Source organism: Grus americana, chromosome 9 (assembly GCF_028858705.1).
Source record: "Grus americana isolate bGruAme1 chromosome 9, bGruAme1.mat, whole genome shotgun sequence".
NCBI classification, from domain to species: domain Eukaryota; kingdom Metazoa; phylum Chordata; class Aves; order Gruiformes; family Gruidae; genus Grus; species Grus americana.
Genome location: NC_072860.1, coordinates 3,047,598 through 3,074,404, shown reverse-complemented (window position 1 = coordinate 3,074,404; position 26,807 = coordinate 3,047,598). Strand labels below are relative to the sequence as shown.

Sequence of the window (26,807 nt, the reverse complement as noted above, 5' to 3'; positions counted from 1 at the left end):
TTAGCCACTTGCCCTTTACCTGTTAGCCTGATCCCAGTCTTTGCAAGGCTCTAAGTTGCTGATGTTCTTTGGTTTCTGCCCAGCAATTTCATCTCGTTCAATCTTGACAAAATCTGAAGGAAAGAAACAGCATAAAAGTGTTTTGGCAGCTTCAGAGTCTGATTCCCTAAGTTTTCTGTGTTACTGCTTGTATTAAGGCATCTCTCTTTGTCCATCAGAATGACAGTGAGACTGTTTTAAACAGTTATTATGCTGTTATGTTTTCAACTGCCCACTAATACATATCACGTTTTGCTGGCATAGGAAAAAGTGTGTATCTTGAAATACAAAGGTCATGATCCCCCTAACAGTAATATACAGGTCATTTTACCATTGATAATAATAGTAAATGTCGTGAGGCTGGTTTTGTACTCTGAAAGAGAACAAGTAGCAAGGTGAAAATAAGCAAAGTTTGTGATCTTTTAGCTGAGGAACTGCTCCTTGAGAGCCTCACATGCTCTTTGCAGATGTTCCCCAGAGTAACTACAGCAGGGAGTGCTTCGGCACCTTGTCATATAGCCACTGCAAGTGGAAATAAGGTATCGCCATTCAATAAAATCAGTATCAGTGACAGACAGGGGGCTCTCTCAGTCTGCCGAATTTACTTGAATGATGAAAAAGAAAAACCCAAATGGAATTGCTGTGTGTTTCTGAAAGAGTACAGGTATACTCCTGAGAACTAACGATACTCACATCTCCTTGCAGTCAGCCTCAAAAGCTCTTGCCTCTTTGGGACTAAAAGCACTGCAAGGATAATTTTCAATTCCTTGACAGTTATCAGAAATCTTTTGAGATGGATATTCTCTAGAGCAAGCATCGCAGAGATGATCTCATTCCTTACCATACAGTTTCTCTCTCTGTTTTCCTTGTGATGTTTGTAACTTGATTTCACCTTGGAAGACCCCTGTTTTCTCACCATGGTGCGTCAGCACAGTATGGATAGGAACTAAGGATTCTGTTGCTTCTATTCGCAGGGCAATGCAGCCTTCGCCTAGAGGGTGACAAGGAGACAATGAGCCTGGGACTGAGAAAAAAAAACATTGAAATTTCTTTCTCGTGTCAGTCATCTACTATCACTATGCCAACAGGGCTGAGATTATTGGAGAGAATCTGCTTTGGATCACAGTAAGGAGTGTAATATCTCTTGAGAAATCAGGGGCGTTCATTTCACTTCTTCACAGACGTGTGAAGGATCTGGGCATTGGAGACACTCGCAGGTGACCACAGTGTTCAGAGCTTCCATTACTGGTAAGGAAAACATGAGCCCGTGACTGCCATTTCAGGTAAATGGGATTTCAGCAAAGGGCCTTCTGTTGACAAGTACTGCAGTCTCTGTCTGGCTAGAATTTGGAAGCAAGCAGCGCTAACAATGACTTTTCTGTAGTCACGAGAAATGCATCAAGTAAGTGCAAGTGAAACAGGATTTGTATGTTCTGAATAAACCCGTTTAAACAGACTGACTCCTGATTTAATTGCTGTAAAGTACTTTCTTTTTAAGTCACTGGTCTTTTAGGGCTGGTAAAGCTCACACAGATTGATGCTTCTAGTTTACGTTCCTCTAATCATCATTACCTCACAAAATATTGCCCACAATTTGTTTTTGTATGCATTGAGTTCTAAATCAGAAGTCAGAGCATCATAGATGTTCAGTCTATAAAAGTTACTTCTGTTCTCTCCCACTCTTTCAGCGGTTTGGAAAAATCTAAGTAGATTTTGACTCATCCAGAACTTTAGAGCTAAGCACTTACCATAAGATTCATCACTGTCTGATGACTTAATGCTGATCAGGATGTGTTGATCCAGTAGGTATTCTGGGTCTGAAATAATTGGAGTCAGCTGCAAAGACAAGTTAATGTGGGTCAGTACAATAGGTGGTCTACATGAACACGGTTCTCCCTGTGCCTCAGCCTCAAATGAGCAAAATCAGCTGGACAGACCCATGAGGGTATGATGTCACCCTTAAGATCAGCCTTCTCATTGATGTTTGGAGATCTGTGGTAGAAGGCTACGCACTTTTAGAGTCCCCCCACTCTTGCTCCCAGCACAGCAGACAGAATGCTACAAATCAAACACTCACACTGGGCCGAGCTGCGTTTTCTCCTACAGCGCAGACTGGAAATTGCTCTAGGAGGAAGTGATCTGGACTCTGATTACTGTCTGTTTGCAAAAATCTGTTTGGCTATTGTTACAATCACTTATTGTAGAGTCTTTCCCCAATCTCTCAGTGTAAGGCACTCTCTCCAAAGTCAGCAGTTCTTCTTTTGGGCTGTTCAGAAGGGTACTGAGATGCATATTTGCTCCAAATCCAAGAGCTCTGATAATTCTTCCAGCTCCCACCATGCCAGGAAATGGAGAACAGCTCGGATCTCACAGGTAGAACTTGTCTTTGACACTGACATGCAGAACACTACTTCGGGCCATTGATGGTTTTTGAACACAGGTAAAAAATACTTAGTCAACTTTTCTCAAAAATATCAATTAAAAAAACCCACTTTGTCTCACAGGGCAAAGAAACTCCAGCACAGCTGTTTTATCTTCCATCTAAAACTAACAAAAAAAAAAAAAAAAAAAGGCCTGCTTAAAAAACTTGTCAGCATAGTTATTTTCACTAAAAAGGTGAGAAAAAAGTCACTCTCCTGAGTGACATAATCAGGCCAGCAAAATTCCTGATACAGATGAAAGTATACTGGCAAGACAGCCCTTTCCTGCCTGTAACATACTCTGTTTAGCTTAAGCCCATCCTGCATTCTTACAGTCCCTTTTGAGTGTAAACAAGGCCATAACCATGTTCCTGAAAGTAATGTTTATATAAGCAAAAGACGTAATGTTGCTTATGGGATGCAAATGGAAGGCTTCACTTCCATATGGATACGGAAACATAGTCCCAGTTTACCTTTGGAAGAGCATCAACGAACTTGACCACAAGCTCCCCTTCATTCCCATCCTCATTTTCTCCTTCCTGGCTCTTTACAAAACCTGCAAAGTGATGAGAAAGGAGACATGAGAGAGACAGCAAGAACTTGGCTACAAATGCTTTTCAGATGCTAGATCTCCAAAAGGCCTACAATCATTTTCCCACTCGGGGACAAGTTTTAAAAGTATTAAGAAGCTTAAAGTCTGAGCTTTGGGTGAATGTTTACACAGTAAACTTACAAGTGATTTTACTGGAGCATTGTTAAATGGTTTTATTTTACAGTTAAACTTGGCACTGAAAAGCTCAGTGCATACATGGACTGGAGGATAAGAACATGACAGCTCTTCCTACGCCACTCAAGATAGCACACTTTTGAAATTCTAATTTAAGATTCGTAATACACTGTTTCCATAGAAATTTATGCAAATTTTGATACAGCCAAAAAATAATCTTTTATGGAACTGTCTTTGACACAGCGCTCTGACATGCGATAATGTGATGAAGCATACACTGAAGGCATGCTGTCCCACTTATGGGAGCAGTCCTGTGATGGGGAATCGCTTAAAAAAACCACAGCAAGGGCATGTAGGCTCGCATTACATAAACAGCTGAGACTCAGCCCTGCAGCACTGGTGGGTACACAGTCCCATGTACAGAATCAGATCACTACCTTTCCTTTCACTTTAAGTTGATCCTCTGACTTATTCTTTTCAAACCAGGGCAATTAAATTATTTTTATTAGCATAATGCAGGTGCTTTGTTTTGAAAGCACCTGGTCATTTATAGCAGGCATGATTAGAAAATTAATCACTCAAGTGTTTGCCAGGTGGAGATTTTCTGTGTGATAAGTAAGAACACCACACGTTTCTCTTCAAGAAAGACACGATCAGATTGACAAAGAAGATGGAAGAAGTGGTGGAAGGCTACATGTCTAAGCATGGGTTACAGCTGAATGGCTGTGGGTTTTGGACTGTATTGCTGACAATATAGGATGACTTGTAAACCACAACAAATCTCTAGGACATTCCTTTTTTGCACTGGAACAAGTGATCTACACAGCTGTTTATTTACATCAAAGCAAGAAGGAACTAATCCAAACAAGCAGGAAACTTCGACAGAAAGAATAAAGATGGGCAAACACATACTTTCTAAGCAGCTAGAGTGGAACTCGATGTAGAACTTGGTCTGGGATTTGGTCTTCAGAGTAGCGTAGCAGTGCAGGAACTCTATCTCCCCTTGGGAATCTGTGTACTTGGAGTCTAGGAAAGAGGAGGGGAAGATAATGGCATTTTCAGTAGGAGATAAAGAGAGGGCATTTTTGAGTGGACTCTTTAAGAATCAGCTTTTTCTTTCAACATATACAAAGCACTGTGTTTTATATTCAAAGGTAAAGACGGCACACTTGCACCCAGCCTGACTAACCATTCTTTGAAACAAACTGTGAGGTGACTCCCACTTCAAAGGTGGCAAAGACGGGACTGTGGTCACTTGTCGTGATGTCAGTGGTGCAGCCTGCCAACGAGAAAGGGAGGATAGTTACTGCCCTGCGTTTCTGCCCTGCTACAGTGAGATCGCTGTGATAGAAATATTACTCGGTAATTTTCCAGAAAACATAACTGTCGCTGTGGTAACTGTCTCTAGTCAAAGGTGTTTCTACATAATCTCATGTTAGTATATAGGAATGTAACTCTTTTGTCAAAATGCATAAAGATTTGGTTAACGGACACAACTTTACCATATTATTTTGCAAGCGACTATCAGTATTAGATTCCCCCAGTACAAAAAGCATTTGCAGGATTCCTGGTTGCCTCTGCAACATGCACAGCTAATTAAAGCTCTAACACAGCAGGAAATCACACAAGAATACACTGGTGCTACTTCAGTGCTACGGAGCAACTCATGGCTCAAGATTAACAGTCAGCGAGCAAGGTCTTGACTTGACCTAAGTGCACACTGAGTTCCAGCAAGCCCCATCTATCGAACAGAACAGTGTATAAAGGCAGATGCCAGACTTTCTAGAAGTGCTTATTTGACCATGCACCTCGTCACCATAGGCTCTGTGACCAGACCGCCTTATCCCCCAAGAGACTTCTACAGTCCTCAGTCCCACACATAGGAAACCATCAACATTACCCTCAGATGCTTGGTCCTGTATAGTCAATGAAATTTCATGAACTAGTAGCTGAGTCTTTTTTTTTTTTAACAGGTCTTGTGGGTTTCCTCTCTTCCCTGCACTGCACTTTTGTGACACTTCTCAGCAAGAAAGGGAACAGGCTCTTGGTACCACACAGTCCTTCTGGAATAGGATTTGATAGAAGAGAGATGTTTGCAGCTCCAGCCTCTGCAGACTGGACTGTGCACACAGGGTCTGCCCTGCTGGCACCAGCAAGGAAGGAGTTCCTGGTGGTAAGTGCACAGGGAAAGTGGTGGTTGTTGCCAAGAAATAAGAGGTGTAAAGTGATCCTACAGTGTGGCCTAAAGCTGGACAGCTGCAGCTGAGTGGTACTCTGCATATAAAAGAATAACAGAATTAATTCCCAACCTTGTAAGGTTACAGACAGAGAGATTTGGCTCCACTCTGCCTGATTTAACATCAGGTCCCTCTACGCTGAGTGCCTGGCAGTGCAGGGAGATCCTACAGACTCTGCTCTGAATCATTTCCGTTTCAGACTGATTGCTTTGCTATCTACAATCTGTTATCTACCCACCATAGGACTGACACACAACGTGCACCATGGGATATGATTTCCAGAGCACTCGATCACACCAGGATGGCAAATTGTACTTCATCTGCAAACCAAAGGAGAAGTGATGTCAAGAAGAAAGGAAAGGACCACTTCACAAAAGAACAGGAAATTCACTTGCTCAAACACCACATATTTGTGTCAAATCTTTCTGTTTGTATTGACTCCTTTCAAAACACTACAAGGGCAGAAAATGGAGAGATTGGTTTTGGTCACTTTCTTCTGTAGGAGTTACTTTCCCTGCTCTGCTATATACTTCTGAGAGGAAATCCATTTTCACCTACCCCTGTAGCTTTTTGCTTGGTGTAAGCATACTTCTCCCGGGTACCTCTTTCGAAACGGTAGGTTGGAGCAAAAGTAATCTCTTCTTCCTCTAAAACAGAAGGATAGCTCTGTTACAGTTTGTCCCATTGAGAACCCTCATCAAGGCAAGACAGCTGCTGCTCTGTACACCTTGCCCCACATCAAGTCTGGCAGAAAAAGTTGCTGGAAATGGTAGAGGAACCTGCCAACAAACTCAGAATCTTACCGAACTGCAGAAACACCTTTTGGTCCTTTCTCTCTATGAGAAGCTGGTCAAAAGCCAGCAGCTCCGGATACTGCTGCTGCCTGATCTTCTGGATAATATTCTCTGCTTCCTGCCAACAGGGAAACAGCAGAGCTGCAGATGATGCAAAACCTTATAAATACTCCCTTCACTGGTAAGCTAGCAAGTGCTTCTGAACTGTTTCACAGTGCTGTACCCCCTGTCTCTTGCCCACCTTTCCCTTCACTGAAAGGTCCCAGTCTTTTCTGCATGGCTGAACATTTATCTATTGAAATAAGCATCAAAATGCCCATACATCCGCTACACAAGCGTACACACACACACAACCAGATGCACTTCAACACCAGGCTTGCTGTCGTCTCCCGCCTCCTGAAACCTATCCAGTATTTATTATGGCTTGCCTGTTTCTGAAGGCCTGTTCTGAGCCATTAGAAGCTAAGCAAATAGAGCAGAAAGGCAATCTCTGGATCAAGCTGTTCAGGGACAGATGCTCGTTCACAGTGGGAAGGAGGGTTGGGAGGTTTGGGGAAGCAATGCTGCCTGGAGCAGCAAAGTGTGCCAGACAGCATTCCTGGCGTGCCCTGGGCCCATTAATCCTTGAAGAGGGCAAGGGGATTTCCTTACTCTCCCTCAACTGGTGTCACACTCGTGCCCTGGGGATCCCTTCTGCCTCCCCTCTTTCTGCCATCTTGCCCTAGATTAGAAAAAGATAGCGCTTCTATAGCAACACAGTATTTTGTCTCTCCAGGGATTCACTCAGAGTCCCTCACCGTAGGGGGCTGTTCCACACGGTAGTTCAAGTCTCCCAGCCAGAAAAGATGAGTAAAGCGATGAGTGATGTTAAACGGACTCAGTTTCTTATCTCCCAGCGTCAGGAAGCGCAAAATGTTCGTGTAGTTCTGGTTGCGTCTGTCAAGACAAGAAACGTCTGCCTGACATACTAAATTGCCATGCAATTTCTAAATACCTGGGCTGGCAGAGACTGTCGCTTTACCAGGCAGGAACTGATCTGGCTCAACATCTAGAGAACAGCAGACGAGAAGCCAAGAGCTTGCCACCCCTGCCTCGCACTGCTCCTCAGCAGACAGGCCCAGGTAACGTGCTTAGTGTCTCCCAGTGAGCCAACCTACTTCGTGCAACCAGTAACGCAGCACAGCTCTCATGCTGCAGCTTGTATTGCGTGTGGCCTGGGGAGCTGCGGGACAGGAGGACAGCCCGCTGTGAGGAAGGGGCAGTGGCACTTACAACAGCTCCAGGGTGTGCCTTGGGTGTCAGACTGTTTCCACCTGAACTGAAAGGCTGGAAAGCTGTCCTAAAGCCACTTTTGATGCCTCCTGGGGCTGTGCTTTTCTGAGCTGCATGTCCTAGAAACCCAGCACTAGCTTGTTGCCTTTAGATTTCAGCAGCAAACACATAACTAGATTTTGGCAGCTATTCCAGGCCCTGGGGAATCCTTCCATAGAGGTTAACTCCATCAGTGGCAAAGACCCTGTGCAGAAGTCCCACACCATCTGTTTTCTGGGTCCTGGACTGGGAAAGAAGGCAAAGCCAACCTCTCCATGTCAAGTCCTCTTTGCTTTCAAAAGCCGCTCCTTCCAACTGCTCCAGCTCCTCCCAGCGTGGGCGCAGATCTCCTACCAATGTCGGGATCTTTGCCATCCAGTCCTGTGCTGCACAGAACCTCCCTAGACCATGAAAACTCATTTCACAGCTGGTTACAGAGAATTAGCCACCGTGGAGATATTTCCGTGCTACATGCCTCCCTTTCGGTATTCCTGACAGCATGCTCTGCCTAGCAGGATCTTTCTCAGCAGCGCTCAAGGCACACCACAGCTCCCGTGCTCACAGCACTGCCCACAGTGAGGAGGCAGACAGTCACCTTCAGCACATTATTCTGGGATGGGAAAAGCCTTCCCACATCTCTCAGAAACATTGTAGATCATGGAACTGTTTTCTTCACGTACTGGGCTTGAATGACAGGTCACACAAGCATTGTGCGAGACGTTAACACTTGGCTTTGAAATCATTTTGCTGTCCATTTCACTTGCACCCATGTGGTATAGCCATATAACAGAAGACCTTAATTTAAATGGTGACACAGTGAGCACCATCTTTATCACAGGTTGCCCTCCCAGGAGACATTTAACAATATTTTATGGTCAGGGAAACATGCTTGTAACTGTCTGGTGGGCCCTCCTTTCAAACATGGCCCAGAGAATTTCACTCTAGGTCAACATCCTTTTTTGAGAGGGGAGGATGTATCTTACCTGTGTTTCTTTTCACTTCCTGAAGTCAAATGGCTGTTAACAAACCCAAAGGAGGTTCCATTAAACATGAATGACACCCCCACAGCTCCTTTATTACCTGGAAAAAGATAAGACAAAACCGTCAAGAAATCAATCCACCTCCAGGCTGAGTCTAGCAAAGATAATAAAGCACCTAGAACGTCTTAAGTGAAGTGGAGGATGGAGAAGAGAAATAAGTTGACTTAATCAGCACAGAAAGAATTAGTACATACAGCACAGATTGTGGTAACAAATTTTCTAAGGATGCTAAAAAAATTAGTTGAAGGGAAAGAAGTGCAATTTCCCTGTGAAACCCAAGAAAGAGCAAGCAAATAGCCAGCCAAAGGTGTTTGCTGGGAATATATAAAAGTGCTAAGTATACCCACAAATAGATTTCCTCTCTTGCAGGGTAAGATATAATCAGTGCTAGTGGGATATAACTTTAGTACCACTAGTGTCACGTAAATGTAGTCAAAGGTGTCTTGTGGAGAAAGCTGTTCCATTTCAAGGACAGTATTGGCACAGATTGAACAGATCTCAGTCCTTCGGACAAGACCAGGTCTGTTCCTCACCCAGTGTGTTTGCGATGCCTGTCTTCACGTTGTCTGTGCAGATGTGGCTGATGCGGTTCTCATGTTCTGGCTTGGCCAGTACAACAATCCTGATGTTCCAGAGGGTATGGATCGCTATCTGTAGGGATGGGAAGGTTAGAGGTTATGTTTCTGCACATACCTGCGGAGCTGCGCTGTAGCTGCAGCCTTCCTGACTCCTTCTGTAGTACTTCTCCTACACAAATTTTCTTCCTCAGGATATGCTTTCAGTCATTTTAATCAAAGGTGGGAGGAAGGACCTAGCTATTTTCTGGACAATCATTGCAGTGCCTTGCTTGCACAAAATACAGTTTCCCAATCACCATGAGTCATAAGTCCTGCTCTCCTGTGGCCTTCCAGATATGCTTAGTTTTGCTTCTTGACATCACTGAAACTCAGGAATGTCCAAACTTTGTCTTAATAAGGTTCAGTTTCTTTTACGATTGTGCCTGTGTGCTGTTACATCCTACCTTGTAAGTGCAATAGCCTAGGGTGAGATCTAGGTTACAGCTGGCTCAGAAACTTTTACAATCTCATTCTTTATGAAGGTCAAAATATCACCACCACTTGACTCGGGTGCTCAGCATCTGCCCCTTGCTCCCAGGCTGGCAAGCAGAGGAGCTTCATGGCAGGGTCCCTGCTCTGGCAGCGGGGCGGTCACTGTCCGTAGCAATATGCCCATCTAGCCAGCTCCAGAGGAGGATCTCATGGAGTCCACAGACACAGATTCATTTCACTCTCCCTCACCCAAATGGAATGACAATAAAGGGAGAGAAGGGGAGGACGTGTAGACAAAATGCCACTTATTCCTCTGTCTCTTATTTGCACAACACATACCCTCCTCATATGCCTCAGTCATGCGCAATAGATGGAATAAACCCTCACCACTTTGAAGCTGATACTGGTGATTTCCTGCAGGGATTGCCTCAGGGTTTCCAGCCATTCCTTCTCTCCTTGGGGATCCTCCTGGGTGCCAATCACATAGATGTCATGAGGAATGTAGTCAGCAGTGTCATCACGGGTCTTCCCCTGCCCCTTGGAGAGAAACCAGGAGGTGATCTTCTTTGGGGGAGGTGCAGCACCTTTTATTAACAAATCAAACACCAAAGTAAGTCAGAGTATGTTCTGTCAAACCCAGGATACAGACAACCCATGGGGACAGAAATAATAGGCTTCACATTCACTCTGTCCCGTATCAGTTTCTCATCAGCCAGGGCACACTAAGATGACAAAGATATTAGCCCCACCTGACTCAGTGATGAAGGAGTGACGCTGCTTTGACCATCTTCCTCTGTTTCATTAGCTTACCAAGGCCAAGCCTAGCCAAGAGTAAAGGTAGGGAGCTGTACTTCTGGCCTGCCACTGCCTTTACCTTACCCCTTAAGTATGACTGAGCACAGGCAGCTCAGCTTACAGCAGTTGAACCAGGCTTTTCTCCCAAAATGGGAAAAATAACTTAAATTCCACTGTCCGCAACTACACCCTGTCCCCTTCTCTAAATATCACAGATACTCAGCTGTCTTCTCAGGCTGGACATGAACAGTCCCTAGTCAGGTTCAGAGGCAGCTGATGTGCAGTTAGCCTAGAGATCAGCTCTTTCCCCTGTCCCATGGGAAGACAGCCCTGGTGTACAGATCTGCCACAGAACAAACACAGTGTCTGGAGCTCATTGTGGCAGATGAGCACACATTTTGGTAAGTGTCTGATGGAATGCCCATGTCAGAAGGGAGCCCATACCCATATTCCAGGTCCCAATGAAGATGGTGATCATATCAGGCTCTGGTTGCTCCGAGTGCTTATTCTTCATCTGCTGCAGAAGTTGGCAGAACCCTTCTCTCTTCTAGACAGGGAGGAGCGGAGACAATTAATGAGATGCTTAACTCCACCAACATGACCTCTTGAAAAACTAGCTGAACCAGGAAATCCCCAGCACACTTGAAGGGCAGATTAGCTCTCCACTACCCTGAAACCTTCGAAGAGGCTGTCTTTCCTGTGGTACTTTCTTAGGCACTTAGCTTGTTGCATTACTTTAACAAGTGCTGAGCTGGTCAGAAGAAAGCCTAGGCTGCCCTCTTGTTTGTCTATATGAACCTTTTTGCAGCTACCATCACATGACTCCTAGCCAACACTCTGTTCTCCTGCCGCAGTGACAGCACCTAGGTATGGCTGCCCTCTCCTGTATCTCCCTTTACACAGTACACTTGTTCATTTTCTGGATGTTTCCATAACAAAGGAGAAATTTCATTTTTGCAAAGCCAAACACCATCCTTCAACAGTTCCTCTTTCTGCCAAGGAATACCCCTTGTACCACTCTCACCCAGGTACCTGCTCCAGGGTGGCAGGAAGGAAACACTGCGTACGTACCTTGGAATCAGAGAAAACATATTCCTTCCGCTGCGTTTTTTCTTTTTCTGTTTCCAGCACAATCACCAGTTTGTTAGGAACTTTCTGGGATTTGATAAGCTGCAAGACTAAACAGAGACTGGGTGTCATGAGCTGCAGTCACTGAAACTAGAATCCCACCAAAACTAACAGGACCCTGCTTGCAGGCTCAGGACTTACACGGTCTTTTATGCCTGAGGCTCACTTTGCCCCGCATAACTACATTTTAATGTTGCTTAATCCTGTTCCCTATAGGAATAGACTTGGACACCGAAGTGAAGAGGACCCCCCAAAACTCATTCTGTGGTGTCCACACCACACCCTGCAGCCTGAAGTGAAGCCTTGGCTTTCTGCAGGCAACCTCTCTGCATCCTAAGCCAGCCTACTTATATTCCTTCCCCATCTGTGAAAGAGGAGGTAAAACGTCATTTGGTGGTAAAGGTGATTCCTCCCCATCTAAAATAGCAGCTAAGTAATTATGAACACCAGCTGGAGAAACCCATACGTGAAAGCTAATCTTTTCAATCACTGTCAGCAACAGGTTGATTTTCTAGCAGGAGAAACCCCAAGGGCATTGTTTACTCTCTGAGAAATCCTACCCTGTTTGGCTCAATCTCTGTGAGCTGCCTGTCCAGAAACACAACAGAAAAAAACGGCAGTTATTTGAATTGGGCCTTCACAGACCAAACTGGCATTGCTTATCAGAAGAGATATTGATTCTCATACTGAAAAAAAACAACCAACCAACAAAAAAACCCATACAACCCCCCCCAAAAAAAAAATCAAGGGGAAATTCACTGAAAAATGTTACTGAAACTGAGTATCTGGCTTTTTACCATCAAAAATCATCACAGAAGTCAATATGTTCCTGCAGAATGGGTTTTTTTCAAGCGACATTGCTTTTCAGTAGAAAATGGGTCTATTGCAACCAGGTCTATGAGGAATCTTCTATGAAAACCTGCTCCCTTGCAGTCCTGCTACCACTGTCTTCATTTAGAGGAGGCCAGGTCTAAAACAATCTGTGAAGTTGGTGATCCCAGAAATGATTCCTTGCTCTCTGCAGACTGCTTTGGGGCTAGGCAGTCTAGACTGACTGGAGCCTTGCACAACACCCAGGACGTAGCAGAAATATCTGTGCTCGGGGCCAAACCTTGCCCTCAGTGGGGCCAAAGGGAACCCCTCCCCATCATCCAAGAGACCAAGAGTCTAGTCCAGCATTCGTGACCATAAACATCTTACTTTTCTTGTGGGTATAAAACTTGTCTTCTGGACCATCCTTAGCTCTCTTGATAATCAGTTTTCCCATTTCCACATCAACCTTGAGATGTATTTTTGAGAAAATTCCTAGAGAGTCAGCTTTCACCTATTGGAAAACAGATTTTTTCATAAGCGATCTACACTTCAGTCACGTGTATTACAAATGCAACGTTTGCCTGAATTCATGGACACATATTGTCGTTATGCCAATCTCACTAGACATCTCTTAAGCATTTGCACGGTGCTAAACAGCATCCAGGAATAGCTGTTATCTCTGTGGCAGCACAGCAAAGTTCCCAGGATCTCAGATACTGACATAAATCTGCATTCCACATTGTGATCAGCATTGTTAAAGAAGTACGTTTACCTCGAAAGTGACAGGGGGGATAAGGGAGCGCCGGTGTGTTGAATCAGGACCTTCAATCAACAGTGTTTTCACCTGTAAAAGAATTTCTGTGTACCAAATTGCATTTTGTGATTCTGTACTACACTGAGAGTAATGAAGTCAGAGCAAAGAAATCTTACTGTAGCAGAGGATTGCACTGATGATGAACAAGAAGCATAACTGAGGCAAAAGATGACAAGAAGATAACATAAAATAGCTTTAAAACTCTACCTTTTCTTCAATGGAAGACAGCAAAGAAATCAGCTGATTGAGTTTCAATACAATATTGACTGGACTAGCTTCACCGAGCATCTGATAACCACAATATATAAACAAAAAGAGAGAGAGGTGCATAATTACCAAACCCACAGAGCATGGCCTGGAAGCACAGCAGTCTCCCCCAAGGAACACCTCACACACAGAGCAAGGAGCAGCACTTGTGCCTCTGCCACTCTAATCCGTAAGGGGCAGCACAACAGCACAGAGTTTGGCTGAACATGCAGAAGTATGGGAGGGTGGAAGGACCAATTTGCAAATCTTGTCCGTAGGTTAGAGGCAGCTGGGCATGCAAGGGAGTCAGCTTGTTGCTGGGGGACAGGTTTGCATGACCAGGTCCAGGGCTCAACATACAGAAATCCTGGACTTTTGGTTTTCTGGGCTACTGGCAAGGAGAGGAAGGTCATGGGACTTAAGTGGGCTGGGGGAAGGAAGGATTTGGCAGTGAAACATCCTGGAGTGAAGTTTATGGAAAGAGAAATGGGCAGTCCTAGCCCACAGGCCAAGAGAGGATGGGGTGATGGAAGTCCTCAGGCAGTTCACTGCGCTTTCTTCTGGGGCAGGAAGGGAGAGCAGGCAGAGGGGACTATGGGATAAGTGAAACTGTGGGGATATAACTCACTGTGTGCCCTCTGCACTGCAGCCAGAAAGAGGCTAGAGAGAACAGAAGTGGTAACTGATCACCTGAATCCCACCGATCACTGCTGTGCAACCAGAACCCTTCCCTCCCCTGTGCTGACAGCCACCCCCACTCCACTCTCTCCTCCTTTTCCCACCTTCCAGCCAACTTACTTGTGAGCGCTGATGGATACCAGGGTGCAGCTGCTGCTCAAACACCTTCTGGATAGACTCCAGAGATGGGAGAGTCCTAGAGGCTTCACTGGGAAGAGAGACAGGGCAGAGGTCTAAGGCTGCGGTCAGGTCCCTAGATAGGTTAGCACTTGGTCTCTTTGGACAAAGCCGTGCAGCAGAGACTATGAGCACACATTCACACCAAGCCTGCTCACACCATGTGTCACACTCTTGTCTCCTGCTGCTTACTGCCCTCTGAGTTGGTAGGATGGGTGATGAGAGCGTTTCTCAGCTGCCTTAGTGACTCCACCAACGAAGGCGGCTCAGACTGCAGCAGCTGAGCTAGCCTTGCCATGGCCGAGGCATGGGCATACTGGCTGTTCCTCGGGTTTTGCTTTGGAGGTGTAACTTACTAAATCTCCCCAGAAAGATGTCCCAGTCTGGGCCAAACCTGAGGACACCCTGTAGAACCAGCATCAACTCAACTGTGCCAACCCAAAGTGCACTCAAAAATCTCAAAGCTCAGCAAAGTTTGGTGCCTACGAATGCCACAGGGGCATGAGCAGCTCGGTTTTGCACAGTCCTTGCGCAGCTGCTGAGGCTGATGCAGGATGCTGGGGACACTGGGTGAAGAGGAAACTCATTTTTAGATTTTTTCAGCTCACATGACAAAGATGGGCCGGGCGTAGCGAGGCAATGGAAGAGCCAGCCTTTAACCTTGTGAACGGGACCCATTTGCGGGTTACAATGAGATTCCTTCAGCATTTCCCAATTAGATTCTACAGGATGCTCACTTGTCAAAACGCTGTTGTATGAATTTGGCACAGAAGCCGTGCTCCAATAATGACAAGACTTATCACGGAAAGAGCAGCCAGGGAGCGCAGGTCAAAAGGAAGGTGATGGTGGGGAGCAGTGCTAGGATGCTTGCATTGTGCCTAGTCAACAGTGGATATTAATGATTTCCCTCACTTTCCTATGTCTGAATGGACCGGATTTTACTCCCTGTTTGTTGGGGAAAGTGCTCCAGAACGAAAGTATGCCTGATTGTCTGAAGATTAGATATTTGTCTAGGTGCTAAACCATGGATGATTAATTGCCTAAATTAAGCTCTCATATTTGAAATTTCAGTCTGGAAGACCTGCCATAGGGCACACAGAAGTACAAGACACTTGTAGCAATACGAATCTGCTAAACTCAGTCCTCCAACATCACTATTCAGCTTTGGATCACCTACAGCCAGTGTCGCCGCAAATGGCTCTGACCCCAAACCCAGACTCCCATTGACTTCTGCACCCGTTTGGTCAGGCCCCAGGAGGCTGCAGGCAGTTGCAGGAGCATTGGGTGAAGTTCAGATTGAAAAGAATGAAAAGATATTTGCTGTGATCAAGAGTGCAGGACGTGTAGGCCATCTCTCCAAAAAACACAGAGCAGCAGCTGCTTGAAGCAGTTCAGAAACAATTCCTCATGGGAAAACTACCCTCTATTTACTGTACAGTGCAACATGTAGCATGTGTGTCAGGATGGGGGAAAAGCATCCACAAGCATTCAAACTCAACAAAACTACAAAGTAGTTTTAATTGCACTTATAACTCCTTTTGTTTTCTTCTCTTGATAGCATAAAGGAAATATATGTAGTGATCTTCACTGAAGTGTCAGAAGCCTCTGTGTCCACATACGATTGCAAAAGTGCTGGTATCACAAGTGCTTGAAAAGCTGCCTTAAAAGCTCTATGTGCAAATTATCCAGTGAGGGAGAATAAACAGGAGCATGCAGAGCAGTGATCAATAACCAAATGATGGCTTCAGACAGTAGCAGGCTGAGTAGACCACTATTAGTGTTTTTCACGTAAAGCTGGTAGGAAACTCTGAACAAAGTGTACTCGCATGGGTAGTCCCCACTCCTTGCTGCACTGGCACCAAGCTCTCCCTGAGTCAGCTTTCCAGCCCCTGGAAGATTCCCCTGACTAAGGAAACCCTTATATGCCAATTTCTTTTAGCACTCAATGCTTCACAAAAGTACCCATCAGCCTTACAAGTCTCTGTTTTGTTTCATTTTTAGTATATGAGCTGCCAGAGTGAACAGCCTCTCCCAAGAGTGGTTGCCCCGTCGTCCCCCGGGCTCTGATAAGAAGATATGCTATGGCTGTGCTGACCCCCTTGGCCACAGCTAGCCCTAGAAGGTAGTAGCAGCTTCCAGCAGAGTTAAAACCAGCTTTCAATGTCTCTAATGCACATTGGGGTCTGGTCCTTGCTGAATTAATCAGGGATCAGTGGTGAGGAGGGTGAGGGGAAGAGATCACAAACTCTGCACTCCCAATCTGCTGGGGCCCAGCTGTGCTTGGGCTCCTTGGTCAGAAATGGGTCCTGCACCTCTCCATGGATAATACACGAACTGCAAAAGTTCTATTCACAAACAGTTGGTCCAACTCCTCTCCCAACCCCGTGGTTCACTATAAGCTCTTTTCCTCTCCTAATGCATCCCCTCTGCCTTGCTAACATTAGCAGTCAGTGCTTACCCACAGCCCAGTATCAAAACACAGGAGTGAGTCAACCAAAGGGCATCGGGATGCTCATTTTTCACAGTGACGGCAGCGTGCCTGAGAGTGACCCTGAAAGATGGCACAGCTGGGCTCTGGGAGGTTGGAAGAAGCCAGAATACAGCATCATAAAAACCTCAGATTCACAGCAAAACAGTGTGGCTCACAAACAGCCAGGGTCAGCTCGGCCACAGCAAGTGTCTGCCTGCATGCTCTTAACCCTCGGCAGTGCCAGGAAATTCAAAGGAGCTTCAACTCCAGTGAAAGAGCTCAAGCTGTGCCAATTAACATGTTGTCTTCTTGTTTGTTTGGATTTTTTAACCTATTCTCAAATATTGTGAAAATAATGAAACTGAATATTATTAAGAAAATGAGGACACAGCCACTGAGAAGCAGCCTAGGAATTACCTGTACATTCGGCTGGAATCCCTGTGCAGCTGAAGAAAGCTGAGGTAAATAAAAACTAAATTTAGGTAATGCTACTGATCAAATCTGAGTTCAGAAGTCTGATCAGGAAAGTAAGCTAAAACCCCAGACAACCTCAGAGATTAAGACTGCAGAAAACCCTAAGATACTCAAGCATCTGACTATTAGCTGGCTGAAGCTAAGCAAATAGTTGGGTTGGATGGTAGAGATTCATGGGGCAATCCAAATAGAGGGGGAGAGGTTCTTCAGAGAGATCTGACTGGGACTGGAAAAAGCCTGCAGTTCTGGATCTTCACAAAAAAATTGAGAAGGCAGGTCCATCTAACTGAAATAATGCAGGTATGGGAAGAAAATGCTGGGGAAGAACTGCATGAGGACGTACATTTCTATAGCTACATGCAGCCAGCAGAAGGACAGAGGGCAGGCCTTTTTTTTTTTTTCCTCTTCCCTTTGCTGTGTTTGCAGTGGTACAGTGCCCCTGTGCTCAGCAGGCTTCCACCAGCAGAACTCACACAGCTCTGTTCCAGGATGACACTTCGCGAAGTCCAGTCACCAAAAAAACCCAGAGAAAATCTGTAAAATGTGTCCTGGCACTTGAGAGGATTGTGGACCATTTATGAAGAGTAGGGTTGTGAAACCCAGATAAGGCGAAGTAGAATAAGAAGTTGGAAATGGAAAAAGCCAGCCAACATCAGACCAGCGTACTGGAGGTATTTTAATAACACAAAACTCTCACTTGTGATTTCATTAGATTTTAGTTTCCATTGTTCAGGTTTATTCTTAGTTAGCCACCTGGGTCTCCTGCTCTGTGGGTGTAGAGAAGCAAAACCCTCAAGCAGGGCGCAGAAGAAGAAGGGTAGCTCTTTGCTCAACCTGTCCTCAGTCCTGCCAGGGGCTTGTCTGTGGGCAGCTGGCTTCTGGCAGAAGGAGCAGGGCTGAATATTCCTTTCCCTTTGCCTGGTATAATGTGCAAAGGGCACACCGCTTCAGGGGAGTATTCGTGGTCCACAACAGCTGAGGACCTCACTCACTCCCTGCCTTCCTTCCATGGGTTAAAGCCAAGCAAATCAGCAGTATCCACCTCTCATTTTAGTCCTTTCTTCAGCCTTGGTGAGCTCTAGGAGAACAAGATCAGGCCAGCAGCACCACCAGCCTCACCTCTAAGTACACTGGAGAGAAGGATCTTGCAAGCCACAGTTAAAAGTGTGGAAGTATGTGCCCTGTGCCATAGAGTGCTCTAAGATCTCTGCAGAAGTATGGACTAATCTCCTCATTTGCTTACAAGCAGCAAGGGCACATCTCATCTTTCCACCAGAGAAAGGGGGACCTCTGCAAGGTTTTAGTTCCCTGCTGGAGTTTTCCTATTTGGGATCTGGAAAGTCTATAAATAGGAAAGGTAAAATTTGTAGAGTCTAGGTTTGTTTCTCTTTTCATTTAAGCTGGACTTCACTGAGATCAGCGGAATTACTCCAGGTTCACAGTGCATTAGTGGGAAGGAAAATCAGTGTTTAAAACATAACTATACACCAATATGTGCTTGTTTCCATAAACGATTTGTGCTTGACAATTCTGTGGGTGTCATTTATGCATTACCAAATTATGCAGTTAATCGGTTAGTGCAGTTTTTGTTTTGTTTCTTTCTAAACAAAGCATAAAAAATAATACTCCACTGACTGAAACCGCCTACAGGGAATCTTCACTGTCAGAGCTATGTCTTTTATAAAGACTTCACATCTTTGGACCAGAATCTCAGGTCATGAGATCTAAATATAATGTTTTTGAGGACAAGCCAATTTCCTATGCCAGAAATGCAGGTTCTGAATGCGTGCACGTGGAACCTACGTTAGACTACAGCATTACAGCATTATACTCTGAAAACCAGCCTCTAGTTACCTGAAGAGTCCTTTGCAAAGAAGTGTAAGTAGTTTCTTCAGTTGAGGAAGATTGCTTGAGCCAGTCTGCACCATCTCAAAGTCACTGATGATGTGAACTCGCAGGTAATCCTGGATAAGTTTAAGATGCTCATCAGAGACGCTGTGAAAGAAACAGACAGGTCAAAAGCCAGCTCTTCTCCCTGCTCCCAAATATCAGCTTTATTATTTTTCCTGAAACTTCCACTGCTGGCACAGACAGATGGGGGGCAACTTGCCTTGGATTTCAGTGTCAATATGCAGTTCTCAGAATTGGACCATGGATCCCCCAACCACACTGCTGACACTGTCTCCTCTTCCTCCTTCTCCACCCCAAATCCCCTCCCTCCGCAACTGCTGAGTTACCATGCCAGGGGAAGTCCTGTGATGCCTGGCTTTGCCACAGCCATGGTGGGATCATTAGCCTTGGCAGGTAAAGCCAGGCTGCTGTGAGGTCACTAACAGTCAGCAGCTCTGGGGCTCTGGGGAGATGAAGAATCTCTTTCACCTCACCAAGTCTTGCATTGAAGGTTTTATTCCAAACAGTCCAAAACAGCTTTAGGGGGGCTGAGACCACAGAGCTGTATGGGATGCTCCCCTCCTCCCTGTCTCTGTGGTGCCTGGACTCCAGCACCACAAGGAAGGATGAACCAGCAGACTGTATGTGCTGTCTTGTGCCCTGACAAATGCAGAAAGTCCCAGCTGGCTGCTTAGCAGATGAAATGGTGCAGGCAGCTGAACAAAACTGGGTTTCTCCCAGTCAGCCAGCTGTAACCAGGCCACCACAACAAGACCTGTGCTACCACGCATGACCACTGTTTGCTCACAGCCTCCCACTGCCCTGCCAACAGGCATGCCTTCTGATTTTATTTTTCTTTTTAAACTTAGCAGATCTGGTCATTAAATATCATGCGGCTTCCTCTAAGGCTTCGGTGCATGTCCAGATCTCACACAGCTAGCACGTGGGACAATGTGAGTCAGACCTGTAGCTGGAGTAAATCAGTAAGTATGAGTACCTGGAAATCCACACACAAGATTATTCTTTCTGAGGACTGGCTGGTGCTTTCTGGTACAATCTGTGTTTAGGCACACAGCTAGTACACCAAGTTCTCTCAGATATTACCGTCCTTCATATTAGAAAACTATACCTCAGTGGAGAAAGTCTATTGGTGATTTTAATACTTCAGAAAAGTATTTTTTTCTGGATGACAGCTGGACTGTAAAGAGTAGCCAAGGCACTGTAGATCTGATTCTGTTCTTCATTTCGTAGTATAAATGAGGAGTAGTTTCACTGAATTAAATAGGTCCTCAGCTGTCCCAAACAGAGAGGCCCAGAAAGCGCAGAGCTGGGCTGAAGGCAATTCTGCAGCCCTGTGACTTGCCATCCTCACCTGCTGGTGTCCTGGTACTGCAGTCGCTGGAGTAGTGTCTCAGAAAGGGACAGTTTATTAACATCGGCCACCCTGGAGTTTTCAGGGAGAGAAGATACCTCCTTTGTCTCGCTGCTCGGCAATGCCCTGAGGATGTTGCGTGGGGGCAGGATAGGAGGCGTGGGCACCAGGTCTGGCAAGGAGGAAGGGAAAGGCACAGTCATCCCAGCATGGCAATTCGACCTCCTCCCCCTCACCCACAGGCAGGGCAGAGTCTGCACCACAGTGGCAGTCACTGTAGAAACCATCCATCCCTTCGGAAGGGCCTCTGATTTCAGAGCTGGAAAGCCCAGGGCTCCATATTGGCCCAGCCCTGTTCTCAGGGATGTCAGTGGTACAAGACCAGCGGGCTGAGCTGCCAGGCTTGCCCCTCATGTGCAGGCAGTGTACACCTTTGCCTGGCACTGTAACCTCATCCCAGCCGGTTTGACTGTCCCATCTGCGTAGCAGCTATGAAGGTTAATTAGTTACTTTGCATATAACAGAGAACATAGCTGTACCTCATCCATATCATTACCATTATCATGGAGATCTGCTACTGGGGCAGAATGGATGGAGAGGCATGATGGAAAGATCGTCTGAAGCTGCTAATGGAAAAAAGTGAACAGCTAAAGTAAGCAAACACAGACGGAGAAAACAGACCCCATAATCCAATACAGAGGGCTGACTATCCTGCTTTGTCTTGCGGGCATCAAATTGGAAGCACAAAGGCTTTTCCTGCTCTGTCATCCTGCTGCTCAGCATAACTCCCTCCCTGGGAGAAGAGTGGGTTCATCTCCATTTATCCCAACCATGGTTGCATTTCTTTTCATAACAATTGCTCCAACGCTTTGTTACCCTTGTCATACGTAGCTGGTTGAGTTGTGAGGTTTTGTTTGGTTATTTCCTAATGGTGGAATTTTCATTACAAAAAGATACCCCAAACTGATCCATTGCTCCTGGGCAGAAGCTGGGATTCACAGAGCCACTTCAGCACTGAGCAAAGGCACAGCTGGGTGGTGCATCTGCAGGGTATCTGGGTGCTCATCTTCCACCTCTGCAATTCTACATGTAAGATGGTGAGACATCTACAGGCCCTACATGGCTCCAGCACGATGGCACCAAAGTGCCTTAAAAAAATTAAATTCTGTACGTGAACAGCCCAGCCCCAGTGCTAACATCTCTTCATCTAAAGGCTCTTAGTCTTGGCTAGAACTTCATTCCCTGCTGCTCGCCTCTCTGTGTATTATTTTTGCTGTAGTTCCCTCCCCCGCCCAGAGAGCTGGAGACTCAGTGCAGCTGGCCTAAAAACAGGAACATCTTTCCTGAGCAGCTTTGCAAAATTTTGTTCTGTTTCTTCATGAGAATTGCATACCAAAATCTTCCAGCTCCTATTAAAGATCAATTGGATTGCTTAAATGTACACAGGCACATCAATCTGCTTTAGTGCACATGCCTGCCTGTCTGTCTGTCACAAGGACTATGTCCTTCAGACGAGTTTATTGTAATGCTCATCATTTCCGGACAGACGTCAGGAAGGACAGGAAGGATGGCTCTGTGGGCATGAGCTTCCCCTGGGATTCAGGAGAACAATGACAGATCCAAGGGATGATCCAGGAAAAATCCAAGGAATGACCCAAGACCAGTGAGTGTCAGGAATCCACAGTGACATTTCATATAAAATAGTTGAGATGATGCCAATCACACCTCTTCATCATACATCTGCGTCTATACATAGAGCTAGACTGTCTGCCACTGCAGGATCTGTGCCCTCTGGTTATGACTGTTAGAAATGTTCTCTAGATCAGAGCAGATAAGGGGACCCGAGTTTCAGATGACCCAAGACCCACAGCAGCTGCAGGTGCGTGGCACTGCTCCAAGTCTCTAGGGGAGCATCTCTGCTGCTCAGACAGTGGCCCTACAGATGCAGCGCAGGGAGAGGGGTGCAAAGACATGTGAGATGGCTGGACATAAACCAGCCTGAGTCCAGATGAAGGACAACAGATTAGTCAGCCCTGCACCTGATGCAATATACTTCTTCAGAGAGTCTCAATGTATTCCCTCAGGTGAGCTAAACTGATGCTCCAGATGCAGCACCACCCCAGAGCCACGAGGACTCACTGCGTCCAGGTCTTGCCAGCTCGGGTCTCTCTCTATGTCCTGCTCCATTTTATTGCATGACATGCTCTAATCCCTCTGCCTGCCCTGCACATCTCCAGTCCCAGAGTAAGTGTCAAGGGTCTGCATCACCAAGTCACATCATGGGTTTCTTACCAGCATCCTCCTCCGGTTCATCTGCAGCCTCCTCCTCTTCCCGCGGCACTGGATACTTGAGGTGCCATACCAGACCCATGTTCTCCTTCTTGTAAAATTCTATCAGTTCCTCCAAGTTATCAAAACACTTCACGGGAACACCCTCTGATGCCTGAAACAAAACACAGAGGCTGTCATGGTCTGGGATTTCCTACCACAGAAACACTGCTCCTCACAGAAGGAAAAGCAAAGTCATAGAGAAAAAACCCACTACTGCTGTCCAAAGAAAGCCAGCCCAGCTCTCACTGCCCATCTGACCACAGACTGTGCAGAACGACTCCTGCAGTACAAACAGAAACAGATACGCACACACATTCCAGCCAGTGTCAGCAAAAATGGCAACCTCAAAGATTCACTGAAGCTAAATGGAAGAGCTCTCTCGTTTGATTCAGTGTGCTTGGCTTCAAAGCAGAGGAAGACTTTAAAAACAAAGAACTCTCACGGATTAATTTTTTTGCTTTCCCTCTTTTACTGAGCACAAACGCCCTGGACTATGTTATATTTTGTGGTATCCAGGAACGATTCTTCCATGAAGTTGCAAGATAAACATGTCTAAATCTAGGCATTAGTATCCCTTCCAGGATTCAAAGGCTGAGAACTAGGTTCAAATGAAACAAGCTAGCAAGGTATTGTCATGTAAAAAAAATGCTTGGATGAAGATTTAGGAAGCTGAGGCTCAGGACACAGCTAGGATTGTGAATGCATCAGGCATGACACCAAGCTTGCTAGCTAAATTTTAACTGTGACTAAACCTGTTTCTAGCACAGCCCTGGCCACTAATCTCAGGAAATGGATACTTGCTGATGACAAACATGGGGATAAGGTTTTAGAGGACTTCAAAGGCAAAGCTTTAGAGTAACTACATCCAAGCATCAGTGTGAACGGTAAATCTGCTGGATTCACCAGGCAGGAACAGCAGCCACCCCTGCAGCTCTGCCCCATTGCTTCAACCAAGGGCCCTACCAAGGACTGAGAAATGATTTGTCACGGCTCAGTGCAGACCTCCTGACCAAAAGAAAGAGCTCTGCATTACCTCCAGAACTGCGCTTAAGTACCATCCAAACCCAAGGCAACAGCAACATGTAATAGAAGCTCTGATCACTCTTCAGGAGGGGTTCTCTTCCCGGACGAGAGGTTTTCCTAGAGAAACCAACCCAAGAAGGCCCTGTCTACACATGCTGCAAACCATCAAGGAGCAGGGACAGAATGGTGCAGAGTAGGTATTTTCCAGCCCCACGAGACTGCTGTTCTTGACTTAAAAGAGCAACACTGGGAACTGTTCACATCTGGGGATACAGCAGCAGCAGGCAACCAAAAGGAAGACCTGATCACCCTAATGGCAGGCTTGATTTGCACTATTTTACACGCATAAAGCTAGATTTTGCACAGGAAACTCAGTTAATAACAATTAAAGCTTTGCCTCTAATTTGAAATAACTTGTTATGCAGCCACACTTTAGACATTCTGCCTCTGACTAAGAGGCAGGATGTTTTAATTTCTTTTTGGATTGCAATTATTGGCTGTAAAAATTAACACACACAAAGTTTGAATTAACACACCAAGTTTGAACAAGCTTATTTACCTGCCATTTGTGTTTGCCCCATTTCTTATTATCTGTGAACTTTTTTTTTAAATGGCAAACATAGCAAAACCAAGAGATTAAACAGAAGAAATGCTGGCATAAACCACAGTGAGCACCGCACAGAAAAATGTCTTCAGTGAGCCCTAGCAGCAACAAGATTTCTTTTTAATTTTCCTAAAGAATAAAATCTCAAGCCAGAAATTAGGACAGTGCTTTCAATACATTTGAAGCCTTCAGTGCCCTCAGGCCTGCCGTCAAGAATACCTTTCATTTTTAACTACACCTGCATGTCTTTAAAGACACAGCAAGACACATTTTCATAACAAATGTGTATGATGTTTCTGAGAGCTCTGCCTGTACAGCCTCCTTTTCTGTCTCCCAGGTGTTGCTGCATTTATCAAGATTTATTATTCTTGTACACTGGAAAACGTCGCATTCAGCATAAAAGCCATGCTTGGGCAAACACCGGATTATATTTTTGTGAGGCCAGAGGTGTTGAAACAAATTGCTGGTTAAAACTTCACAGGACCATAACAACGTAGGCCAGATCCTGCTCTGCTTGAGCAGCACGAACTCAGCATAATCAGAATGACTTCTGATTTACACCAATTAATGCAAATAGTGCCTTGGTCCTCCCAGATTCTTCTGCTCCTGTGAAGATGATTTTCCCTGATTCCCAGCCAAGGGAAAAAAAGCACTCAGCTCTAATCCATCACATAAAAGGATCCTGAAGTCACAGTGCTGCACAGGGATGGACCTGCAATAGTTTAGCCAGTTGCTTCCATGTTTCCTTGTTCATCTTCCCTGCAACACCTTCCTCTGCTCAGAAATCCCCGTTTTTGTGATTATTTATGCAGCTGTGACCAGCAGTCCCCCTGGCAGCCCAGAGTGCGCTGCAGTGCTGACTGCAGGATGGCAGCACGCTCAGCCTTCATGCCCAGCCCATGGCAGTGTTCATCCTCTGGATTTAATCTGCCTGGACTGCCTTCTGCCCACCACCTACAGCACCCATGGAAGGGCTGGAGCTCATGAGAGACGAGGCTTGTGATGGTTTGCTTTGCCCTAAGCTACCCCAAAGGGCACTTAAACAAAGGCATCAGCCCCGTCACAGTGCACACTTAGACCCTAAAACACATCGAGGGTAAACAGGATGGTTCGGGTTTGCCATCTGCATCTTTGCAGGAGGAAAGCTTTGCCATCAGTGCTCTCTCCCACCTCTTGAATTACTGCAGCCTACCCTGGTCCTCCTCTTTCCAAAGTCGTCCTCACACTCCTACTTCACTTTCCGAAGACCTCACTGTCTGCCTGCTTCCCCAGACCCCCCTGACCGATGGCTGTCCCCACAGCCCCCCATCCCGCCCCCAGTGCCCACTTCTTCTCAGCCTTGTTTTGCCTCTCAGCTCCTGCTCTCCCATAGCGCCTGCAAGAAGACGGATTGCCCTGCACAGCTCTTTTCAGGCCAAATGGAGCCTTGATGTAAGTGGGAGGAAAGGCTGAATTAGCACTTTTTGCTGCCAAGGATAATTCAGTCCCTGCAACTGTGCTGGTCTCTGTGGTAACCAGAAGAAGCAGCATTTTGTAACAAACCTCCTTCCTCTAACTCATTGCACCGCATTTCAAGAATGGATCGAAGCCTGTGGTCCAGCTCAAATTCCCTGAAGTGGCCATAAGCCCCGGTTCGTGTGCAGGCTAGCGGGATGCACGCACAGAAAGGCCTCACCATTATGCACCCCTTCTATCCCGCTAGCTCGGCCGGCTGGTCAGGCAGCCAGCCCACCACCTCCAGCCACATTTCTTGATGAACCCTGCCATCTCGTCTCTCGAGGATTTGAGGCCATGTGGAGGAGCTGGGCTTTACATGCACACAAATCCAGCCACTCATTCCCAAAGAGAGGCAGTCTCCATCCCGGCAGTGCCAGCTCCTCTGACAGCCCACCTTCCCCAAACTCATTCAGGATAAAGAGGACCAACTCCCCACAGCACACAGTAAAAATAAAGGATGACATTTTCATATTTTAAGACAGAATTCAGCAGGGAACTGAACATGTGTCCCAAGCAGCTGCAGAGAGATGGCAAGAGCTGCAATAAGGAAATGGGGAACCGGTGAGGCTGGGAGCTCTGACCAGCTGTGGCCAAGTATGGAGGGAAGGATGGGGGAGCCTCAAACCCGCTCTGCACCCGCTCATGGTGGGGGAGCTTGAGGGCCCTCCCCTGCACCACGAAAGCCACAGCAACAGCACCACGAAAGCCACAGCAACAGCACCACCTCGCTACACATCAGCTTCGCCATCAGAACAGTCTGAAAGCAAAGATCGCTGGATTGTTCTCACTCATTTTCTTTTGTATTATAATTATTATTATTTGCAAGGACCTCAACAGAGGAAGCGTGCGGGAAGGGCTGTGCCCCTCCAGCATAAAGC

At 46.0% G+C, this 26,807-nt stretch overlaps 1 protein-coding gene across 1 annotated transcript in view; it reads right to left on the bottom strand.

Moving 5' to 3' along the window:
* INPP5D (inositol polyphosphate-5-phosphatase D) overlaps positions 1-26,807 on the bottom strand; it is a 56,791-nt gene that overhangs the window by 5,124 nt on the left and 24,860 nt on the right. The window contains exons 4-25 of the mRNA XM_054835717.1: positions 22,767-22,917; positions 20,475-20,646; positions 19,067-19,207; positions 14,212-14,299; positions 13,375-13,455; positions 13,126-13,197; positions 12,741-12,864; positions 11,484-11,590; positions 10,857-10,959; positions 10,005-10,201; positions 9,102-9,219; positions 8,512-8,608; positions 7,015-7,153; positions 6,227-6,335; positions 5,982-6,070; positions 5,662-5,743; positions 4,376-4,465; positions 4,099-4,212; positions 2,933-3,015; positions 1,788-1,875; positions 881-1,030; positions 20-113 (exon numbers count right to left, since the gene is read on the bottom strand). Of these exons, the coding sequence (XP_054691692.1) occupies positions 20-113; positions 881-1,030; positions 1,788-1,875; positions 2,933-3,015; positions 4,099-4,212; positions 4,376-4,465; positions 5,662-5,743; positions 5,982-6,070; positions 6,227-6,335; positions 7,015-7,153; positions 8,512-8,608; positions 9,102-9,219; positions 10,005-10,201; positions 10,857-10,959; positions 11,484-11,590; positions 12,741-12,864; positions 13,126-13,197; positions 13,375-13,455; positions 14,212-14,299; positions 19,067-19,207; positions 20,475-20,646; positions 22,767-22,917 (2,489 nt within the window). The remainder of the gene's footprint in view (positions 1-19; positions 114-880; positions 1,031-1,787; positions 1,876-2,932; positions 3,016-4,098; positions 4,213-4,375; positions 4,466-5,661; positions 5,744-5,981; positions 6,071-6,226; positions 6,336-7,014; positions 7,154-8,511; positions 8,609-9,101; positions 9,220-10,004; positions 10,202-10,856; positions 10,960-11,483; positions 11,591-12,740; positions 12,865-13,125; positions 13,198-13,374; positions 13,456-14,211; positions 14,300-19,066; positions 19,208-20,474; positions 20,647-22,766; positions 22,918-26,807) is intronic.